The following is a 24,523-nucleotide window of genomic DNA, read 5'->3' as shown; positions in this document are numbered from 1 at the left end:
GTATGTTATATATTAGTGACTCAGGTTTGTGTACAGTTACATAATTTCATAATTGAAACATCATTTTCCTTCCTGCGGCAACTTTAAACTCACGAGTAAAAATAGTTGCTGGACGCCAAATGCAGACATTTGTTCTCATGTTAGAAACTCTTGTACGGTTGCTGCCCTGTGAGCTGACACATTGTTATGGAGCAAAAACAGGGTGCCTGGTTTGCAATACTTGGGCCTTACATGAACAATTTGCTCCTGAAATCATTCTAAAACTCTTAAAATAATACTTCCCAGTGACAGTCATTCTAGGTAGAATAAAGTTTTGATGGACGAGACCTTTACTATTGTACAAGCAAATGAGCACTTTCCTTCCTTTTTTTTTTTTCTCTATGTAAACACAGTTTCTTCACTTTGGTGAGTTTTTGAGCTTTAATTCTATGCTCTTTGGCACTTCATTTCAGATTGAACCATTTTAGTGATATCGGTGTATTCATTATGATCAAGTCATTTAATTTGTGAAACTGAAGAACAAACTGTGCACAAATCTTCCTTTTATCTAAATCTTGGTGTAAAATATTGCATATGATTTCTTATTCATACTGAAATCATCTTTCATATTTTCAGACTTACATAACATTCAGTTTGCGCCCATTCACTCACTGTTCTGATTAAATCTTCGTTTGTTGTCCCGATTTTAAGTCTTGAATTATCTTTCGCATTTTGTTAGTAGTCTTGAAATAAGCAAACCAGCATGGGATAAATATTTGTCCTAAGGTTGTTGCATCAATATTTGTGCCTTACTGATTTTTATGCAAAATTTTATATTAGCTCTGTACGTCATTTTGATTTTGTAACATAGCAATAAACTCAGGAGTGCAAGTCAGTGGCAGGTTTTGTTTTAAGTTTGTCATATTTCTGATAGACCATACTGAGAAAAAAAAAGTCAATATCATTTCTTCAGCAGATTGTTTGAATGAAAATATTTTGAAAATTCACTGTGCATGAACTAACATAAAGAGACTGATCATTAGGATCGATGTTGTTTGGGCTAAAGGGTTATGGTCTGTTGGAGCTGTTGCTACCATATGTTTTGTCTGCTACTCCTGCAGACATCATCAGTGGTGTGACACATTGGAGTGTAAAGATCTCCTTAGCGTGTCGGGAACAACTGGGACTGTAAGTGGTCGCATTACGGTATTTAAGGTCTGGATGAACCACGGCGACAATGGTGAGCCACGATCCATCCAGCACATTAAGGAGATCTTTGCATTCCTGTGTGCCACACCACTGATGATGTCTGTCGGAGTAGCATACAAAGCGTATGGTAGCAACAGCTCCACGGCCCTTTAGTCCGGACAACATCAATCCTAATAACGCTGGCCGTGAAAGCCTACATTCCAAGATTAGTCTGGTCATTGATAGAGCCTATATCACAGTTGAATCTTTTTATGCATTAATATTATAACAGTCTTACTAATAAACCGTGTATAGTTTTTATACTAGACTTATGCAGAGTTGAGACAGAAAACTTTACTAATAAATCATGCATAAGCGATGGACGTATAAACAGCCTGTAACTATACAATAGGAATTGCTTTGCAGTAGTTATATACACGAAACCCCTTGTTTAAGCGTTGTATATAGAGAAAAAATGGCCGCCCCTCTAACAGCTATTCGTATCGACTGTCATTTCATGATGATGGTTGCCTAGTAACCAAAGAAGAACAAACCAAAGAGCACAGAATAATTAGAATAATATTACTGTAGCTTGTACTCTTTGACCAAAATATAGTATGGTAATCGATTAGAGCCAGTTGTACTATCGATACTTAACATGCCACACTAGAGCGCTCTACCGGATGCAATAGAGAACCTCAGATATTCTGTTATCTTTCGTAACGAAGTAATGACGAAACTAGGACTTAGCTGTGTAACAGTTGTATTGTTATACGCGACGTATGTAGTGATTATTAGTAAGGAATTTATACACGACTTATAAACGAGCTCTCATTGTATAAGTATAAGACAGTTAAACGTCTGTATATAGAGTTTTTATTAGTAAGACCGTAAATCTTCAAAATTGCGGATAATATGAAACCGAAGATTAATCACTACCTTTGTAAATTAGCCTCGTCCTATGTAATTCAGTTCCTTTTCATAATTAATAATTCTTCTTCTCTTTGTATATATCTTGTATGTTTTTATTACAAATTCTACTTGTATTCGTAAGACATTATTTTAGTGTATGTATACATGCTGTGATGTTCGTATTTGTGTAATTAACACATTTCTTTTTGGAATCTTAATGTTACATAAACTAGTCTTCCCTCCCCTCGTTCCCCTAGTAAGCACTCAGATACAAGTTTTGCACTGAGCATCTCATTTGCTGTTATGTCTCCTAAAATGGGAGACCATTCCTGAACTTAACCCAGAAATTGGAGGGTATAGCTAGCATTAGGCAGAGTTTCATTTCCTGCTCATATTTTATTCTTCCAGAACCATGTATTTATGTGCTTCATGAAGTCCGTCCTCATTTTTGTGCAGTGTAAAGACCCAGGAACAAAATTTGGGCCACCTGAATTTTCCAAGTTCCAGTTATAACATACTCTGCACTTCAGTCCTTAGTCAGCATTACAACTGCAACTTGGAAAATTCAGGTGGCCCGAATCTTGTTTCTTGGTCTGTACAAAGAAAGAAATGATAATCAAGATAAAAATATGTAATGGAAAAGCAAATTGTTTTATTTAGCAAACAAGAGAGTGCTGACAGACGAAAGATGACTTAACATAAGTGTTCAAAATCGAGTTAGTAAATGTTAACCTTATGAAAGAGTTTTTTTTTTTTTTTTTTTTTTTTTAAATTAGTCACTGTAACTGATTTAGCTGTCACTGTGCTAAGCTCTCCAATTTCCTGTATGCTGTCATGCTAGAAATCTGTGTTTCATTTGTGTATAAATTCCTCACATATCTGCACTTGTTGTATTGTGATATATTTAATAAAATGTCGAAAGTCAAAAGGAGACATCTGTGTTAAAGTATTATGTCTACAGTACACTTATTTCCATTAATTGAGAACAAATGAGAACTGAACAATATCTATGAACATACGTGATTTGTTGATAAGTCTACTAGTATAGAAAAAAAAGATGTAAAGGTACACTATACAACAAAGAAAAAAATAGTGGCACAAGTATGTCGCAGACTTGATCATCTACAACCCATGAAGACCTCTGAAGTGTTTTGCGGGAATTACTGGATACTGTTATAAGTAGTATTTGAATGTGTTGTGTTTCTAAAAGTCACCTATTTTTCTTACTTCATTTGAATCTATATTATTTACTGTATATCAGGTGAGTCATCTGCACTTTATTTATACGAAGTTAATGCAATCTTGTACATTCACTGTCAATTCCGCAAACACAATACTTGCAATCATGTCTTAAATGCAAAATGGAGTAGTGTACCTGTCATACTAGATCAGGTGATAATGGCATGTAACTGAGTAATAATGGTTTTCGAGTCCAGATCTTAACACTAAGAATGTTACTCTTGATTTAATGTGGAACCCCATAATATTCCAAATATTTTCTCATCGATTCTACATCAGCAGTGGTGTAAACGTGCTGCAAAATGAGATCAGTTCTAACATGTATTCAGTATAAAATGGTCCTGCTTTCAGTTGGTGATAACATTTCTTGGTAACCAAATAAAATGTAGAGTTACCTATTTTCAATCAAGGAATTGTCTATCCTAAAGATACAGACATTTCACATCTAACCTTCCGTTGAAATATAGAAATGTGTACCACAATTTTGTGGGCATGCTATAAAATACAAGGTTACATAAAACTTAAAAGTAAGGAGCAAGTGAATCACTCTGTATATTTTCTGTTTAAGTAATATTTATTCTGTGTTCTAGTTTCTTTTTATGGAACTATTTCAGTGAACTGTTAAGTTTCAAACAACAGTTCCAAGGAGAAATTATAATAGCAATTTATGATAACGCTGAGTTACACTGAATGAAATGAACGTACTCAACTCGAGCAAAATTAGGGGTTGCAAGTATGCAAGTTATGTTTTTAGTATAGAAATTATTGTTCTGTATATATTTCAACATGAAATGTCAGTTCTAAGCTAGAATATATAAGTGGATCCTTGATCCGAAAGTGCTTATATGAAGAAAGAAAGTAAATAAAATGGCTGGCAGAAGATGCTAGATAGCATTTGCTATACCAGAAGTAAATGTGCATCTCAATGCTGCATATGGTGTCACATTTCTTGCTATCATCATAGCCACGTTCTACTTTGAAGATAACATACGTTGTTAGTTTGGAAACCCTGCCACTTCCGAAATCTCAGTTGGAAAATGCATCATAATTTGTTACACTGTGTGCCTACTGTAAAGATGGTTAGAGGGAGTGGAGGAAGATTTGACCAAGCTGGAAGTGAGAGGTTAGAAGTCAAGGCGATGGACAGAACAGTCTGACATATTGTGAGACAGGCCAAGGCCCTCCATGGGCTGTAGCACCTAGGAGTTAAGTGTGCCTACTGTGTGGTCTTCCATGGATCCCGGCACAAATAAGTGCTATTCTATCGAAAAATACCTCTGATTGAGGATCTGGCTGATATGTACATCTATTATTATCAAGCAGTACATCTCACTTGATTTGTTTGTATACATTTGGATTCTGATTAGTGTAATATGTTACTAGTCGGCTGTGTATGCAATGGAGGAGAAAAGGAACTGGCCATCCTATTCCGTTATATCCTGGCTTAGTTGACTAAACAACGATCGAAAAACTACTTGTATCTGCTATTTTACAATCACTTAAATCTAATCCCGCACAACTGAAAAATTCGTCACGATATATTATTAGCACAATGTTGATCTCACTGGTCACTGCTACCAACCATTTATTTTGTTCTTATTGTTGCCATACTGTGCTGAATGTCACGAGATATTCCAAGTGTCTATAATTTATAATATGATATCTATGGAATTCGTAGAAGTACGGTGACGTGTGATTTTGTCACTAGTTCTGACTGTGAATATAGTTCCAGAATCACAGCTCCGAGAAATGCCATTTCTGACATACATTGTTTATAGCAGTGGCAACTGTTGTGCGTATGTATGACAGCTCCAATGTTCAGACTGCAAATCAGAAGATAATATGCCTTCACCCACATATCGTGATAACAGAGGTCAGAGTGTATTTTGTTTTTAGTATACTCGCCATGCTAATAACTTTTGTTGATAGGCATTGCACCAATATATCAATTCAATCTCCAGAAGAGTGATAAACATTTGTCTGCTAGTGATGGGAAACATTGAAATGTTTTGATTAAATGCAGTGCTAATTTATAGTCCATTTTGCTAAAGGCGATTCATGTAGATGAATTTAACCATTTAACCCTCATTACTGATTTATATAAAATCTCAATAATCGAATGTTATGGAATATGTGAAAGAGAACACTAAATACACCTCAGGTCACCAGTTAGAAGTTATGGTTTGGGTCTTAAAATAATTTGTGTTCAATACATGCCTTTAGATTGTAATGTTTGGATTCATTCCGGTGTTGTTCCGATACACATACTCCTTGCAAAGAACAGTAAGTTACATTCCTTAATTTTGTACAATGACCACGAATTAAAGATTTGAAGAACCCAGGCAAGCTGGGACTTGAGGCAACAAGAAACTTCTACATTACAACTAATGATGACATTACCCTTGGAATGTGGCATGTATTGCCTGCCGTCATCTTTAATGAATGACTCTGTGAATGCCAGGACATTACAACATTTGCAATCGCCATGAATCATCCGATCCCAAAAATCACACTGTGATAAAATTATTATCTATCACAGCGATTTTTCAATGCTGTCACACCCCACCCTTACACTAAGGTAGACTCTGCATATTAAAACTGCCAGTGGAAACTGTTACGAAGAGATGGAAAAGAAATGTTCCCCCTGAAACCATCACTGAGATGATGTAAAAAAAATGTCCAGTGCAGTTGTCAAAACTTCTTTCTCTTCTCTGCTAGTATTTCTTTATTCGTACAATGATGTATCAGTAAACAGATAATATATACTATCCTGTTCCTAGAGTAAGTTCAAGAAGTTCTCTGCAAACCAGTTCCGAAAGTAGCTGGTTTCATTGCATGGTGAGAAAACAGAATTTGTTCTGCAGAGTTAAGGGAAGATGTTTCTTACTTTCAGGAATCAAATTCATTTCTGAAAATCCTTAATCCTACGAAACAGTAGCAGCTGACATTTATACTATAATTTTGAAAGAAGAAAAAAAAAAAAAAACACTTTTTTCACAACGCCCCCAACAGTTCTGATGTGATAAAGAAATCACCCTTTGTTTAAGAAATGTTCCATAATTTGTATTAGAAACCTAATTTTCTCAAAATAATTCTCTTAAATGAAGCCGAATTCTGTGGTTTATCTTCACTTTCATAGTACATACACAAAACATTTCCATTATCGTATATTTCGAATATTATTTAAACAGTATTTTTCTGGTTTGTAGTAACACTTTTCCGGGAGATTGCAATAAAATTATTTCACCAGCTGGAACAGATTTCTTTATTTCTAAAACTTAGAGATGCCACATGCATACTTCCACCAAAAGTTTTTTTTTTAATACTAAGCTATGTGAACATTTCCGTTTCTGAACACACTTCTTGATATGACATTTCGTCTCTGAATTATGCATGTTTTTAAATAAGATCTCTTTCTTGTTAGTGTATGAATAGTCTCTTATGTGGCACCTGATTTATTTAAGGACAGAAATGAAACGGTATTAAAATTATGCGCATTATATCTCTTATGTTTAATAAAGTATTCTCATACTTATCCAAAGAACCTACAGAGAAGTCACAAATGCACTGTATAAAAGAAAGAGGGACTTCAGATTGCTGTTAAGGAATACAATTGTTATCTGTTTACAGTAGTCAGACATCTTTGTTCAGTTTATTAAAAATTACTCACGAACCTTTAGCATTATGTCTGAGGTGGTTGGATAGTCAGCATTGTACCTCAGTCTCGTGTATAGTGGTTTTTTTATATGTGCAATGAAAAATCAAACTGAGAATTCAGCAAGAGCAGCTTAGATTGGCTTAGTTTCGCCTTATATTCCTTCTATTAAGCACACCTTATTATGTTTACTAATAAACTATGTTCATAGACATTTTTAATATCTCATTTTCTTAATGTATGGAAACCAATGTATGTAGTGTGTGTTTTTTTGCACGTCAGGAATATTTAATATGTATATTTTTGCATAATTGTTTATTCAGATTTGTACCTTAATTTATGCAAAAGATAGAGCTTGAAATGGACTGGAACAGACCGGAGATTCCAGTTCGTTTCAGTTAAGCACTGTTGGTACTGCTTTATTGTATTATAAGAGCATTCATGTGCTGTCGGTAATTTATAATACACTTATGGCATGCCTTTGATATGTTTGATTCAGCATTTAGTGTTGTTGAGGTTGTAAATAATAGCATGAAATTAAAAAGACCAGGATTCAGTAACATTTTATCACTCCACATCGAGCTAATAATCAGATGTCTTCGCCCACTGTTAGGCAGTGAGTTGAATTTTTATTATTTAAACTGCGGACTGAGCATCCATTTCAAAGACTTGCAAAGCAAAGGTTCCAATCATAAATTCTCTTTTGCTAATAATAATATACGTGTCGAAGTAAATTACTCATATTAAGGATGTGTGATTTAGTATAGGTGTATTTTTCGGCTGAATGAAGTGACTATCATTCGTGGTTTCTATCTGTATAAATATGATACAAGGGATTAAAATTTTCAAAGACGTGTTCGAAATGTTCGAAATTATGTTAATTGATGTATATACACAGTGGGCCAAAAAAAGGCACAAAATTAGAAATACTCTATTTTCGGAAACACGTAACATTAATTTATAATGAATACACTATTGAAAAGAGTAGACTTTAAAGATGAGCAGGACGTCGTATTGTGTTTTTTTTAGGCTCAATTAAAATCTTATGGAGGTCAATACACAATTATGCAAAAAAATGTTTTTGAAGACAATTTATTACTTCAAAATGCAGAAACTAAATGTTGGTAAAATTAATAATAATTAATAATCTTTCACATAATCAAAATTTAAAATAATGCTCTATATGACCGCCATTTGCCCACACAACCATTTGTAGGCATTTTCTCCATTGTCCAATAGCACTGGTTATCTGTCTTTGATCAACTCGGTCCCAACATTCAAGAAGGTGTTGTCTTAAATGTTCAATATTACGAATTCTTGTTTTGTAGAAAACTTCTTTTTGTAGTTGACTCCATACAAAATAGTCCATAGGATTAAGATCTCATTTCAAACTCCAGCGGAAACCATCAGAGAATCTGATAAATGCGATCTTTCACGGAATAATCTCTCAGGAGGGATATCATGTCCATATCTTACTAATCACTTGTTGTACACTTGAAACAGACCATTCTCGCTGAGCATAGTGCCTTAAAATTTGACAGGCAGATAAATTATCATACTGGTGCAAATGTTTAATGAAAATCTTGTCTTCATTCGTTAAACGACCCATTATTCACAAAATGAGAACTCAAAATGGAAGAAAACAAATGATGATAGCACAACAAACAGTTTGGCCTGCTGAACTCATAAAACCATAATGCTTAGTTCGGCATAAATGTAAAAAATTAAATATTACAGTACTTTCCCGGTCTACAAAGACTGTGAAATTTGCCTGTGAAATAAACTTTCAAGTAAAATCATTAGCTACTGGAATATAACCATTTAAATTTTGTGCCTCTTTTTTTGCCCACTGTGTATAAATATTTAAATGTTAAGTAGGATACATACATAGCATGGTAATACTTTGTATCATTTCACTGCTCATTAATTCTGTCATCAGCACCACCATATCCACGAAAACAACAGTGTGTTCTAGTCTGTGGAAATATCCATTTCAAGCCCTGGCAACGAAAGAGTGTAATCTGAGATTACCTGAAAAAAATATATATATTTTACAATGCGGAAGTTGCAGAATGTTTCCTTTAGTTGTTTGCATACTTGCAAATTGTATGTGCTGAGATTTGTTTGCATGCTCGCATAAAACAGCTCAGCTCAAACTGAAACCGACTGCATTAAAACCTAATATTTGCTGTTTTTTAAAACTTCAGATCCAAAAATCATTGACTGTTAATTTCTCTACCTTGTTCAAATGTTTATATTTTGGTTATCAACTTCCATGTCTCATGAGTTGCTGTACATACTAAACTATGTGTCATCATAGGAAAAATAATTTTGAAGATACCTATTTACAGATTAAATCGAGAACATGCAAATATTTCTAAATGGCATTAATGAATTTGATGTAATTCACAACAGATGAACCATAGTTTTTTAATATGCCTTATAGCATATGTGTAAAATAGCAAAGCTTTAAGCTCATGGTTACATGTTTAGTCGTAAAAGGTTAATTTGAATTAAAACTGTAGTTATTCTGGGTAGCTACTCTCTAACATCTTTGTAAAAATTTTGTCATACAACTATAATTGGTAGTTATAGGCTGACCTGTAAACTTCCTCAAAAGAACTTGTAGATCATGATTACGGTAAACAAATAGAATGCAAGATAAATCACTGTAGCGCTTAGAAATTGTTCCTTATCATTACAAAGCTGCTAAAGAATACAAGTTCGGAAGGCAATTTAATTTACAGGCCTTTAATTATAAACTTGATATTACAAATGAGTAAAATGTTTTCTTATTATGTGTTTAATGTATTGTCACAGAGCTGTTCAAATGAGAAACGTATATGCCTTAATTATGGCAATGACCTGAAAAAATGACGATCCTTACACAAGACCTTAAGATCAGACCGCTTGCAACATCGACAGTTAAATTGTAATAATTTGAATACATCGAGTATCCTACAGTTAAATTCTTACTTAAATTAACGACTAGGATTTATGGAATGGGTACTTACATATCTTCAGGATTTAGGTTCAATTCCTAAGACCTTTAATATTAAATAACAAACTCTATCTCTCTTTCAACAGTTTCCATATTATTGATTATTTAAAATTTCTAAAGACAGCTTTGCTTTTTTTTTTTTTGAGTTGCTTCGTATTTTGCTGTGTAAGTGGCATTCAGAAGATTTCGCAGTTCTGAACTTGAAGCTGGAACTTGCTTGGTATGTTATGCAGCAAAAGCAGCAGGAGGAACTTCAGAAGAAACTGCTGGAGGAAACGGAGCCCCAGACATTGCAGCAGCAGGAGAATATGTCCATCAAGGGTCAGAGTGCACGCCATCTTGTTATGCAGAAACTAATGCGCAAAGTCGAGGTGAGAGAGTAGAGAAAAAAAAACTAACAATTGCTATACAAAAAAGAAAAAAAAAAAAGCAAATTATAACCAACTTTTCAAGTTCAGAGGTGTTCTGCGGTTCTTTTGAATGCCATGTTGTGAATGCCCATTCTGGGACTTCTCACTATTTTTATGTGATAAGTAAACAGCTTTTCTCCTCTTATTATAATTCCTCCTCTTTTTTTTTTTTTTTTTAGCTTCTTTGATTTTCTTTATTATTTTTATTTGTCGTAGTTTTGTTTGTGTTTAATATAGGTCGCATATTTCATAAAGCTAATATTATTTCAACAAAAATAAATCATCCTGGGTTTAACTTAATCATGAGCTCCCCACATTATTGTAAAATCACTGCGCAAGAATAATAACAAACAGTTTACATTAATTATTGTGTATGCCACATCTGCTCATTTATTGGAAAAATCTGAAAGGTAACTTCGATTGCGGACTTGAACAGTGCATTGGTTCAAGCAAATCAACCAGCAAGATCTTCATTTACTGGCAGCTTTTAAGACGTAATGCATTATATATATAATGTTCATTACTTTTATCCTATTCTAAAGAGGATGAGCAGAATCAGTACTTGATAGGAAGTCTGTTTTGCTTAAAATACACACGAAAGCATAGGTAGTTCAAAGTAGAGTATCAGCCAATGACAATCATCATCTTTGTATTGAATAAAAAATGCTGTTAACTGTTACTTGAAAATTTAAGCTCCCGTTGTTCAATTACCTAATACTTTGGTCACTTGAGAATGCTATTTCTTTTATGTGCATAAGAAAAATAAAGTGAAAATGTCTACACATTATTTTCAGTAAATACCACAAAAGCTAGATTTTATTCTTCACTGGTGTTGAATCTGTAAATACATAACATTCGTTCCTCTTTTTTTTTTATGAGATTTTCATTGTTCTTGTGCAGTGAATTTATATTTATTTTGAATAATGAAGGTAAGCACTGAATTTTTTTGTTTCTTCACCACTCTGGCAGTGAGCTAAAATTTGAAATCTTACTTATCATGAGAGAGAATTAACCATAATTTATTTCTGGATTTAGATGGGTTTGTTAATGGTTGTAATTCATTTGTTTTGCTGTCACCCATTTCCAAGCTAGAAGGTCTGCATGGTAATAAATATGGAAATAATGTTAAATTATTTTTTATGCTGGTTTCGAAATTAGTAGCATGTGTACCTAATATCTTAGTGACGGTTGAAGTAGCACTATAGGCTACATATATTCCTGTCAACTCTTGTTAGAATGACAACCTGATTTGTAAATTACAGTAAATTAATATTAGAGAATAAAAGATACGGGTTTTTAATATGAAACACAGAATGTATGTGTACACACGGTATAAATTATCATATAAGTGATTTGATCTTGAGGTTAAATACAGAGCTATAAATTTAGTTGTCATTTAAACCCCTTATCCATTTGAACGCATCCTCCAGTAAACTTTTATTTTAAAAGTTATTAAATACATATCCATAAAATTCATTGACATTTACTGCCCTAATTTCCATTGGAACATACAACAAACTTATGCTTTCAAGGGGAAAAAAAATGTTGTAAGTATCAAGTTTATTAATAGAAGGCGAATTGAGAACATTTAGGTGCCTGGGCATTAGATTCACTACTACAACTACAACACTAGTTTACTAATAGTATCTCGACCTATACTTGACAGTATTCAATTGAACTGACAGTTTCACTTATCTCGTCATGCTTTAAGATTCAGTGTTGGAGGAAATCCGTAATTTCAAAATTTATTAGCGCATAATTCTCATGAAAAATAATTTTGAAGTTTGTAAATTAATGTCCATATTGCTTATCAAATATACAAAAATGTATACTTTGCAGGTCAGCCTTAGTATAGATATACACAAAACCTTTCCATAGTACATCCCATTTTTATCATTATTAATAGTAAAAAGTTACCTTTTTTTCTGCTTTCATGTAAATGTAGTATGAATTTATCTCTTCTTCTTCACGGCATGTGTATGAAAATAAATGTTACAAATTTCATAACTTCATTTTGACTATTTTGCTTGCTTTTAAATATGATTATTCTAGTGTTCTTGCCAATTATAAACAGGAATTAAAGAATTTGTGATTTTGTTTCAGAGTCGAGTTGTAATTCTTCGAAATATGGTTGAACCCAAAGATGTGGACGAGACACTCCAGGAAGAGATCCAAGATGAGTGTAGCAAGTGAGTTTTCTGTTATGTGTTATGAGGGGCATACCAAAATAAGTTTATAAGACATACAGCATCACTAAAATTGAGTCTGCACTCATAAACTTTGTTGCAGTAGTTCCTCTTCTCAGTTGGCAACTTCGTGCCAGTTAGCAGCACTTAGTACTACAAATCTGGTGATAGCTGCCAGTTAAGGTACTAACTCGATTAGAATTAGTGATTCAAGAATTCAGTTTATACAAGATTAGCATCTGCCATGACATTCAGGTCCATCAGATGAAAAAAAAAGTGTGGAGAATAAATTTTGCCACATAACTTTTTGAGTCTGTCATGTAGAAAAATGCCGAGATTATTCAGGAGTTGGAGTTTCACAAGGAGTGTGCAAATTGGGTCCAAATGTGAGGAGGCACCAAGAATTGTTGTATTCTGTCATTCATGTAAAACAGTGAAACCTCGATCCATCATTTTTTGGGGGAACGGGGAATAAAAACGATAATACCAGGAAACCATAAAAATTACCGTATTTAGGCGTATAATAGACACAACAGAGTTACAAACGTATCCCACTGTTCCCTAGATGATTTAAGGGGGAAATATCCACATAATCGATGCATTTAAATTTTAACAATAATCATAATAATGTAAAATCATAATGGAGGTGTCTTGTAATATTTTATTTTGCGATAAAAATCTATTGTTTGCTTAAATAGGGTATGAAATGAACAACTGAATGGTTAGTGATTACACTGAATGCACCTTTATTAGAACATTATGTACACTATTTCTTGCAGAAAAAATCTGCAATTAGCTTTTGTTTCGTGCACATTTTACGCCCGAATTCTGTAGTGAATTTCTGATAAGAACGATAGTGAAGTAAACAGAAAGGTGGAACATGTACTGAACATAATGTACAGAAACACTTGCCACTGTGGAGATCAGTGTCTGTGTTGTAGCACAGCCCTGTCTTCAAAGCACAGATCACACACATAGTAACTAATTTCCACATTAACAGAAAGTTTGCATGCTGCACTAAGATGATGAATCATGTCACATATCGTGGTGGTGTAATACATTTTACGTTTCTCCGCAAAGTTTGACACAGTCTCCGGATCACAATCTTCTGCATCCTCTTGCTTCAAAGATAATAATGGAGAGCAAAACATTCGTCCTTTCAAAGTAAAGGAAAACTGTCCATGCAGGAAAATATGGTGTCTGGACTGTGAGTTCTCAACAATCGATGCTATAAAAGGATAGTTCGAGAACTATGGAACCGGGAAAAAATAATGTTATTTATATGGGACTATTTCTGGGACCAAAAAAAGGTGGGAAAACGACTATAACGGGAACAGTGCATCAAGATTCCACTGTAATTTGTCTTTGCTGGAACACATTGTCATTGGCAAGAAGATATGGGTTTACAGTCACACCCCAAAGGAAGAAACTCTTGCAACCATGAAGTGCATGTTATTTCACTCATAGTACAGTTGTTTTATGGTGCAACATTTGAACGTTTTAAAAGCTACAAGAAAGGAATTGTTAACGTCCTATGCTGCTGACAAAAGCTATTTTGCTTCTTTGTGGTAACTGTTGGTCACACATTGCCTAGCTGCAACTTGAGAGCTCTTGCAGTAGTTATATTGGGATAACCCTAATCTACTATCAAATGACTTTCATCTGTTTCTTCCTATCAAGGATCACAGGTGATCACAGATTAGAAAGTGATAATGACTGAAAGACAGTGTCAAAAGTGTCTGAACTTGGATACCGATTTCTATGAAGGGAGAATACTAGTCTCACATTTAAAAAAATTAAATGACAATCCTAGGACGCATGTTTTTTCTTGTATGTATAAATGTTGCCTTAAAATATCTTCTGTTTTGGATTACATCTATAGTTACAGAACTAACTGCAGCAACGTGTTCACCGCATTGAAAGAACTCCCATTACCTCGTCACATTTCTACATACTGTCCAAGAGGGAAGAGAACACTAGGAAGACCTTTAAAAAGATGGCTTGAGACCGTAACAGGCCATTAGGCCTAATACTTGTTAGGACGATGATATAAATGTTGCGAAATAGGTCTTATTAACATATGTTTTAAACTCCCCTTTACATTATGATATTTTCTTCTGAAAACTTTCCATCTTCTAAATCAGTGGTCGTCAGCACAGTGCACCCTCTGGCTAGCATCTCTTACTCGCAGGTCTCTTACAGCATCAGCGTGCACCTGTGGCTGCTGATAGGTACGCTTTCTACATCTCCCTTCTGCATGACGGAGCATATTTCTTTGCACAGTTTACTCTCTACCCATTTCAGGGAATGCTGACGACCACTGTTCTAAATGATGAATATTTGATTATCTTGCCGTTTTCTTGTGTATAAATGACGACAGTAAATTCTCTTCTTCTTTCAGGTATGGTATAGTAGAGAGGGTAATAATTTATAACGAAAAGCAGTCTGAAGATGATGATGATGCCGAAGTCATCGTAAAAATTTTTGTTGAATTCTCACAAATGAGTGGTAAGTTCAGTATGTAAATTTTTTCGAAAACAGAGTTTATATTTCATTAATTTGCATAGCACCTTTCAAATTTCATTTCTGAATACTTACCTCTTGCATTTTTATTTCAGAGGCAGAAAGTGCGCGGGATGCTTTAAATGGAAGGTACTTTGGAGGACGTTTAGTGAAAGGTGAACTATATGATCAAGCTCTGTTTGACCATAGTGATTTCTCTGGTTGAAAATGTAAATGCAGTTTATTTCTCCTATGGAGAAAGATAGTAACTAATCTATGAGACTTGACATATGATATGTTGAGACTTCAGGGTGAAGTGGGACAAGTGTTACACTTGTGATCAGTGCAGGAGTTCTTCCTGGATTAAAGTGGCATAAATCCGAGTGTTGCTGACAGTGTCATGTGACGTTCCCTTCAAAGACCTTTGAAAGAGAAAAGCATTCCGGTTAATTCTGAGGAGCGACTGACACATGGGATGCAAATGAAATGCGATTTCTGAGGAGAGAAAAAGAGTTCTGTATTTGTTGATTTATACATAATTCTGCTAAACATGATAAAAGTACAATGTTAAACAACATCCAGAAGTATTTGGATGGTTTTAATGAAATTAATTAAAGTTTCTCCAATAAAGAAATGTTTTCCTTTCTTGATAAATTCATTTTTGATGATGTAACGGCTACTACTGTATACTTATATCTGAACCAGGGTATCATGAGTTCAGGTCTGTCCAAAAAAGATAATATAGATTCGTCAGATAAATGGAGTACAAAGTAAACCTTGCGTCCTGTGGTATTAATTTTGTAACATATAATAAAACTTCACTGTAACTTTACATTGTACAACACTTACTACTTTCAGATTAAGGTGGTTCTTAGGTAATCTCTGTTGGTGCTCCCTGGTGTCTAAAATTAAAAATAAGCAAAATTCTACTAGCCATCATCTTTGTCATCCTATCATTGGTTATAATTAGGGCCCGGAAGTTCATGCATTTGCAGGTTTTTTCTTAGGGGTTAAAAATGTATGCTTTTGCATTATGTGCACGTATTAATGGAATTTTCAGTTATTTGAACATGATTTTATAATGCATATAACTGCACATTTTCGTGATTTTGATAAATGCATCATATTTCAATAGTTTAGTGTCTATATGGCATATTTTAATCAGTTTTATGGTTTTTATTTATTTATTTTCATCTGGATCATATTGGCAGTAACGTTGCACGTGATGAGGCAACTCATGTGGTGAGGAGTATAATACTGATGTGATGTCATGCAGTGAATCCCCTTTTTCATCATCCTTCCATGTATGTGCGTAGCTGTTGTCTGGCTGGCCGCTGACAGTTATGTTGTACTGTTGTAACGGTGTTGTGAACTGGTTGCCACCAAATGAAGTTATGCGTATAAAGTTTCTGTTAAAAGTTCTTTAAGTGCCGAACATAAGACCAACTTCGAGTGCTAGATTAACTAATTTACAGAAGGAGTTTCCAGGTGACTTAATATATACAGATAATAGGGTACTGTTTTGTGGAGCATATGAGAAAAATGTAGGCAGTGAGAAAAGATTTCAAATAGTTCAGCACATAAACACAGCAAAACATAAGGAGAATTTAACCTATTATTATTAATACTAACTCGTCTTGTCTACTGCCAAGGGAAATTAATTCTTTTAATTTAATAGTGCATATTTATTGGCATATTTTCAAGTTTTTAAGAGCATATTTCATAGTTTTTTAGGGCATGAACTTCCGTTTCCTAGTTATAATATTGAATTCTCTTCCGCAAGCACTCTTTAAATGTACATAATTAACTTTCTGAACTATTATCTGTGCATTTCGAACTGGCGGCTCAAGATCATGCACAAACATACAAAAGTACAAACAACGCACCAGTCACTGAACTGAAGCACTGGTAATTCCAGCTGTCCCAGCTGACTTTAATTGAGAAGAATGGTCCAAGATTGGCGTAAGCACACGTGACAAATGCATCCCATTACTTGACCTTGAGCTGCCAGTTCGAAATTCACAGATAATAGTAGAAGTTTCATGCCTTAAGAAACAGGACACATTATTGCCATCACTGTATAGGTGTTCTGAAGTGCTATTGCGACTATTCACAAACTCAACTTAACCTTTAACTCCACTTCCGTCTCTGTCTCTTTCTGCAGTCATAACGATTGATTGAATGTTTTCCTAATTTATATTTTAATGAAGTACTTTTGTACGATAATTACAGTTTTCTCGGTACACTTGCTGTATACACATTTTGCAATAGTTTTCCTCTTATATATAGGGCAAGTCAAATTGATGGACCCGATTTTCAGTAATTTATTGTGTAAAATCTAATGAACATATTGTATTGTGAGATGTGTGCTTTGAAAGGTAAATTTTTTAAGTTTAATTTCTCCACATTGTTTCCACTTTCCTCACAAGGCATTAGGAGCAGAGCAGTGAAGGAAAATGGCGTTGACTGGAGGACATAAATCCTGCGTGCTTGATTATCATGTAAATAACTCTGTGATTAGTGTTCAGCAGCATTTCGGAACCAAGTATTTGACAAACTGGGAAGGTATGTGCAATTCAGAGATTTGGGCTGCATCTGTAAACGACCATCCGTCAAATGGGGAAGAGACAGTGGAACAAGTTCGCTCATCTTTCGTGTGAAGTCCACAGAAGTCCACCTACCGGGCAGCAAGAGAAGATTTATAGACCCTATTTTTTCAATGAACGCACTGTGATAGGACATGTTTTCCTTGATATGATGCAATGATGGCTCCTTTCGCAGCTTGAAGAGGATAATGCAGATTTCAGTCTTCAATTGGATGTTGTCCCTCCACATTATCATGGTAGCGTTCGGAATCATCTCAATGGGGCATTACAACAACAATGTATAGGCTGTGCTTGTGTGAGTGATGCACTTCATTGGCCACCTCGGTCTCCCAATTTGACCCTATGTGATTTCTTCATGTAGGGTTTTGTGAAGGATCATGTTGATGTACCACCACTATCGACACTGGACGACCTGCTACAAAGGGTTTGGGAGGAGATTGACTATCAGCTTGATATGTTATGCAGGGTGCTCATATAGAACACTTATGATGTGTCTGAAGAAAACTTCGAAATTTTACCTTTCGAAGCATGTGTGTCTCAATACGATGTGTTCATTAGATTTCACACAAATTACTGAAATCAGATCCATTATTTTGACTTTCCCTGTACAAACTTCGAGCTGGTGAGCTTTTAATTTTGTACATGCAACACAAAGTGTGTTTTTCTTTTTACTTCTTTAATTCCATGTATTATTATCATGGCGAGGCTAAGGTGTAAATACTGGGTAGGCTGAAAAAAATCTGCTTACCTTGTATATTTTTATAAAGCAGATGTTTATCAACTTTTCTATAAAAAAATTTTTGTGACACCCCACAAGAAGATGACCACTCATTTTCACCCCAAAACAGAATACTCATAATAATAATAATAATAATAATATGACTTTTCTCAGAGCACCCTGTTAGCCAAGGATATTTCTAATATAATGAAAAGTGAACATTTCTATTTTGTCTTCTTCCATCCGCTATTTTAATATGTGATGTCGATCTCCTTTCTTTGTAAGCACATTTTGTTTCCTATGCCGAACCTGAAAACGGTTTCTCTTTTAATTCTACAAATAATGATCTTAGTGTTCTCAGTATGAGCCATTTTATGCAAAATTAATATGTAACACACGCATGCACTTTCGATTAAACTAAACTCAACAACACAACGCTTTCAGAGAACATCAATATAGCGCAACATAATATTGTGACAGAAGGTTAGCAAATCGATGCCCCCTTCCGATCCACTCTCAAGCTTTTTTGCCACAAGCCTTGTGGCTCGCACTGCTCTCTCCATACTGGAATGACTGCCAACAGTGAACTTAATATATGGAAGGATAAGAGTGCAACCAAGTATTCAGATACCAGTACATTGTTATTACGAACATATAGGCCTACTATTACTAGAAATAATAACTCAAATTTTTTGGGTAGGCTAAGTCTCAAAATCTCTTAAGAACTTCGCCACTGATTATTAAATATATATTGTAGGTCAGTTGCTCAGTGTGCTATAGGCCTATACCCATAGAGTTTCTGATACTACTTTGATCACATTATAATTCATAAATTAGTGATACTGAGTGCGCCAATAAAATGTACCTGATTAAAAATATACATCACTTCCAAACAATTAAAGATTGATATGTCATATGGATATAGAGTTACAAAAGAGAAGTGGGAGAGTTATTTATTCACAACAATATTCTCAACATGGCCACCTCTTCGAGCAAGACACCGATTTAAGCATATGCCAAAATGTTGTATCTCTCTCTAACACATCTGTACAGGAATTGAACAAACTGCTCAACTGTTCTCTTCAGCTAGAAAATTGAATTAGGTTTTTCTGCATACACATTGTCTTTCACATAGCCCCACAAGAAGAAATCTGAAGGACTCAGATCCGGCGAATGAGGAGCCCAAGGGAACTCGCTTCTTCTGGAGACATTCACTCGCCAAAAATTTCATGCAGCAGCGCCATAGTTGAATTAGCAGTATGTGGAGTGGCACTATCTTGTTGGATCATTTCATAATCTTAGCTTTATGGCACAAGTTATGCTGTCATAATAAAAGTCATAACGTTTTGGTTGGCATGGTAGGTAATATTTTATGGCTCTAATAGAATAATGTGGCATATTATGTATGCACAATTTTCACTAATGATAAAGACTATAATACTGGAGTACGAAAAAAAAATACTACATTAAAAGAATAAACCTGGAAGCAGATATCAATTGATTTAAATATCAGACATTAGTTTAGGCTTCTGCTTTGCAATGCGAATCAACAGGCTAGTAGCTATGAATGAAATTATATGACTTCATTATCAGATATTTAATAATGAAATATAGTATGATTTAATATATATATATATAAATATAACTATTATTAGTCAACATAACATTATGCATTCAGTTTTCTTTATTGTACAATTGATGCGATTGCATCAAAAATAAAAGACAGCTGGCCTTAGCAGAAATTGTCAGTGCAATTCAAAAATCAAAAGACGATGTTCAAAATTGCACTCTTAAGTCTCGGTACAGTAAACACAACCTCTGATTAAGGTTCTGGCTGATATGTATATCTATCAGGCAGTACATCTCACTTGATGTGTCAGAGGAAGAACAATTGAAGTCTGAAGTCTGATTGGTGTAATATGCAACTAGTCAGCAATGTACTCAGTGAAGGGGGGAAAGAAACTGGCCACCCTACCTCATTATCTCCTGGCTTAGTTGCCTCATGAGTGATGCCTTATTGGCGTCACTTGTGAGGTTCGGATAGTTACCAAAACAACAGTAAACAGATTAAAAAATAAAAGAAAAAAATTGATGTGACTGACACTCCCATATGGTTATAAAATTATCCTTCACCACAATTCTTGAAAGAATTCGTTACTCCATATTGTTCTCCATTTTATAATGAATGCTGCTGTTTACATTTAATCATTATAAAACATTTATATTATGAATCCAACCACAAAATGAATTAAAATTAGCATGAGAGTAGCAAAGCTGCAGTTGCAAAACTGGCACACATGGCCAAACAGGCAGCATTCATATTATGATGAACCATAGACGCAGACTTTGGGGGGCAAAGCACATTGTCCCCTGAACTTACATAGCCAGGAAGCATTACCCCAAAACGAATTAATAGAAGGGCCAAAATTAGGACATATGACAAAAATGGTTATTTCAAATCAGCTAAATCAATGAACAGAATGGCGCAACTCTCAATGCCCTCTCCATTTCATTCCTTCTGCATTTTACATTAGTGAACCCACACGATGCAATGGTGATTCTACTTGTGTGTGGGAACAGAGTGCTAAATTGGATTGTAGTAGTAGCAGTGAAACTATTGTCAGCGAATTTCGAACTGGTGGATCAAGGTCAAGCAATGGACTGCATTTGACACATGTGCTTACCTAATTCCTGGACCATTCTCCTAAACTAAAGTCAACTGAGACAACTGGGATTACCAGTGCTTCAGTTTTCAGTTCAGTGACTCGTACATGATTTGTATGTGACCTTGATCCGCCAGTTCGAAATGCACAGAATATAATAGCTCATGTTCATAATCGCTGCAAAGATTAACAAAGGAAGAGAAAAGCAATGAAAGAAAAAAGATACTGCATTAAGGGCCATAATTTTCAACTATTTTGGGTTAAGCAATTTTCCATGGAATTGTGTAAAAATCGGTATTATTTTCTGTAAAATATGTAAGAGAATTTTTGAGAAACAGCAATTAAAGTTTTCTCGAACTTTTGTGTAGAGTCCTGCTTCCAAAAGACAGCGCCTATGATTTCCATATCTCAAGGTATGGAAATTAACTGTCATATTCCCAGCTACAGTCAAAGTGCAAATTAACATTTAATACATACTTCAATATCCAAGTTTTAAAAACAGTTTTGTTCAACATCTTTATTGTCAACAAAGTTGAAACTATATACAGCTTCTGAAAATAAAGATACTAAAGCAGGGCCAGTTACATTTGATCTCCTGACATTTGCAGGGCTTGTGGTTGTAACTTTTATTATTTGTACATTATTATATCTATTGTATTTGCATATTCGGCATATATACAAAACTTTGAAATTGATATTTAGCCAAGCAATTTCAACTTGCATTATGCATAGGCATAAACAATCATGTGCTATAACTGCAAGATTTGTTAGAAATACTGAGTTTTTCTGTCACAGATGAACTATTACTACAGTCTAGTATATAGTCACGAAGCTCAATACGTAGTAAATATGCATCCATATATAGTTGCTGACCACTAGGATTGTTACTATCGCCTCATTACAGATTATTCAAAATAGTACCGGCACAGTCTATTGTTCCTAGCACCCTCACAACTCAAGCTTCGTGACTATATACTAGACTGTGCTATAACTGACCCCACTTCAGCTCAACTTTTTTTTTCCTACATATTTTTAATTAATTTTATACAGGAATCTGAGAAAAGCACTCACTACACATATTAAGAGTACATTGAAATTAACACTTTCTGTAAAGCTTCAAGTATCTATGTGTCAGTCCATCTTTTGCTACAAATGAAATTACACATAGGCTATATACAATATTTACATTTCTTCTAAACAATACAGCCACTCTATTTTGAAATCCTGTCAGTTCAGTTTTTTTCTTTTCCTTTGCCCGGCATGATTTCATATTCTTCATACTTTGGAAATGATTCCATTCCTTTAATTTCCTTCTGTAGTAAGTTTTCACTTTTGACCGAAGTTTCCCTCATTGCAATTTCCTTAGCATTCTCCTTTTTCTGCTTCATCAGAGCAAGATTTTTTAACACCTCTTCCTCCTCTGGTGGAGTTTTCCTTCTCCCTCTCAGCCATGCTTCCCATTCAGCTGGGAGTTCTTGATCAAAATCTTCTTGTAACTTCGATTTCGGCTCAAACCATCTTGATGGTTTTCTCTTCCCTATTTGTGGATTAGCTGGGATTTCATAATATTTATTGCCAAAGTAATCTGTTCCAACAAGATCTCCTTGAAATCTCCTAGGTTTAAGTGATTGGATAAAGTTTCTAAATATCATTGCTAAAATGCTTCTTCCTTGTTGTGCCATCTTGCAAAAATAATGTGACAGTTACTTATTTTGAATTACAGCACTGGGGAAGCAGACTAGAAGATAAGATTTTTTACCTGAAAAGAGAATCGTGAATGTAATTTGTAAACTGGAGGGTGGTGGTGGTACAAAAAAACAACTGAAGGCTATTTATTTCAGGTGTCGACAGTGCCAATGTTAACTTGCACTTTGATGTGTACAGTACATTATGTAATAAAATGCAATATAATATAAAACTGTGAACTTTTTCGTACACTTTTAAGATTTTAGGCATATGCGCTATAAGCATAATTTTCCATTAAAAGTTTTATAAATTTGATGACATATTGTAATTGCAGTACATTTACACAATTCACAGACCACTATAGGCCTATCATAAGTTGATTTCAAGGTCGAATTGTAAGTACTATAACAGAACTTAAAGAAATAAATAAATTTCATAATTTTGATAGTGAAGAAAAGAAAACTTTCACAAATATTTCGTGACGTGGAAATCACATAACTTATTAAAAACCTGAAAAATTAACCACTTTGAAATAAGAGATACAGCCTAATGTAAGCATTCTATAAATGCATCTAATTGATAACTAGGATGAAATTTGTTACTTCTGGGACGAGAAATATATTAAAGTAAACGTATCTTGTTTTCTTTTTTAATTGAACATCACCGACATTGTGCCTTAGACTCATCTACGGAGCAGTAAAAATATTTCACCTGTACACCAACTAGTAACAGAGGAAATAAAAATTCAGGTAGTGTCAACATGGCAAAAGAGTCGACCATAAACTAAAAAGACAATACCCATAACTGTAATCAGTCAATTATCTTCAAGAACTACAAATCAAGCCAGAAGTTGAGCTCACAAACAAACCAAAACCTAAAATCCCTGTCAATAGAATCACACCTAAATTTATTATTTATAATTCACAACCAATCCAGAAAAACTAAAACTGCTGGCACTAGAAACCATAGCTAAATGAATACCAGCAGAAAACTGGTTCTGTGATAACAAAGGAAAAAATGAAGAGCTGAAATATATCCAGCACTGTTCTCCCATTACGTCCCATCTGGAATATGTAACACAAATTCCTCAGCAGCAGAAATAAAAGCAATAAACTTCGTCCTAAAACAGCTATTATACAGAACAAGCATATTTCAAAAAGCAGTAGCCTATTACTGATAGACTCACAAGCAACAATACAGGCAATCACATCAAACACCAGTCATAACCAAACAAGCATCCAAGAAGCCAAAAACATAATCAGAACTGTAAAGCATCTGCAGAAAACGATAGTATTTCAATGAATTCTCTCACAAGCTGGAATAATCGGGAATAAAAGGGCAATATCATTAAAAAAGAGCCAAACACCACCGAACATTTCAAAACAAAACAACTGGCAGTAGATAAACATTGTGAAAACATTACTAGCATCTGCTAGGCCATCCTTCGGCAATAGAGATCCAGGGCATACATTATCAAATATTACTGTATGTAGTTTTAAATTAAATTGGTGAAACTAGCAGCTGAAGTAGTTTCGGTGATTTTTAAGGGAAAATCGTTGAAGTCATAAGCAATTTCTTGTGCTGTGTTATCTTTAAAATGATAGCTATCAGGATTAATTTGAATTGTTTCATACTATTACTATGATAATTAGGTTAGATATTAGCCTGTTCATAGCTCAAAGAGGCAGAGGGTGGAGAACATGGTAAGTATACAGAGAACAAACCAGCAAGATCTTTTATGTAACCAAGTCGGCCGTATAAACAGATGTACTGTAATA

The 24,523-nt window shown here is 34.5% G+C and overlaps 1 protein-coding gene across 7 annotated transcripts in view; it reads left to right on the top strand.

Moving 5' to 3' along the window:
* hfp (Poly(U)-binding-splicing factor hfp) overlaps positions 1–15,726 on the top strand; it is an 84,622-nt gene extending 68,896 nt beyond the window's left edge. For 6 of the 7 annotated variants that reach the window (XM_069821677.1, XM_069821681.1, XM_069821678.1 and 3 more), the window contains exons 12-15: positions 10,208–10,345; positions 12,488–12,573; positions 14,972–15,078; positions 15,189–15,726. In XM_069821677.1, the coding sequence (XP_069677778.1) occupies positions 10,208–10,345; positions 12,488–12,573; positions 14,972–15,078; positions 15,189–15,298 (441 nt within the window). In that variant the 3' untranslated portion in view covers positions 15,299–15,726. The remainder of the gene's footprint in view (positions 1–10,207; positions 10,346–12,487; positions 12,574–14,971; positions 15,079–15,188) is intronic. The other variant, XM_069821682.1, reaches the window with a different exon arrangement.
* The last annotated feature ends 8,797 nt before the right edge of the window (positions 15,727–24,523 follow it).

The sequence above is a fragment of the Periplaneta americana genome, chromosome 3 (genome assembly GCF_040183065.1).
Source record: "Periplaneta americana isolate PAMFEO1 chromosome 3, P.americana_PAMFEO1_priV1, whole genome shotgun sequence".
Taxonomy (NCBI): domain Eukaryota; kingdom Metazoa; phylum Arthropoda; class Insecta; order Blattodea; family Blattidae; genus Periplaneta; species Periplaneta americana.
This window is presented reverse-complemented; position numbering and strand designations above follow the sequence as displayed.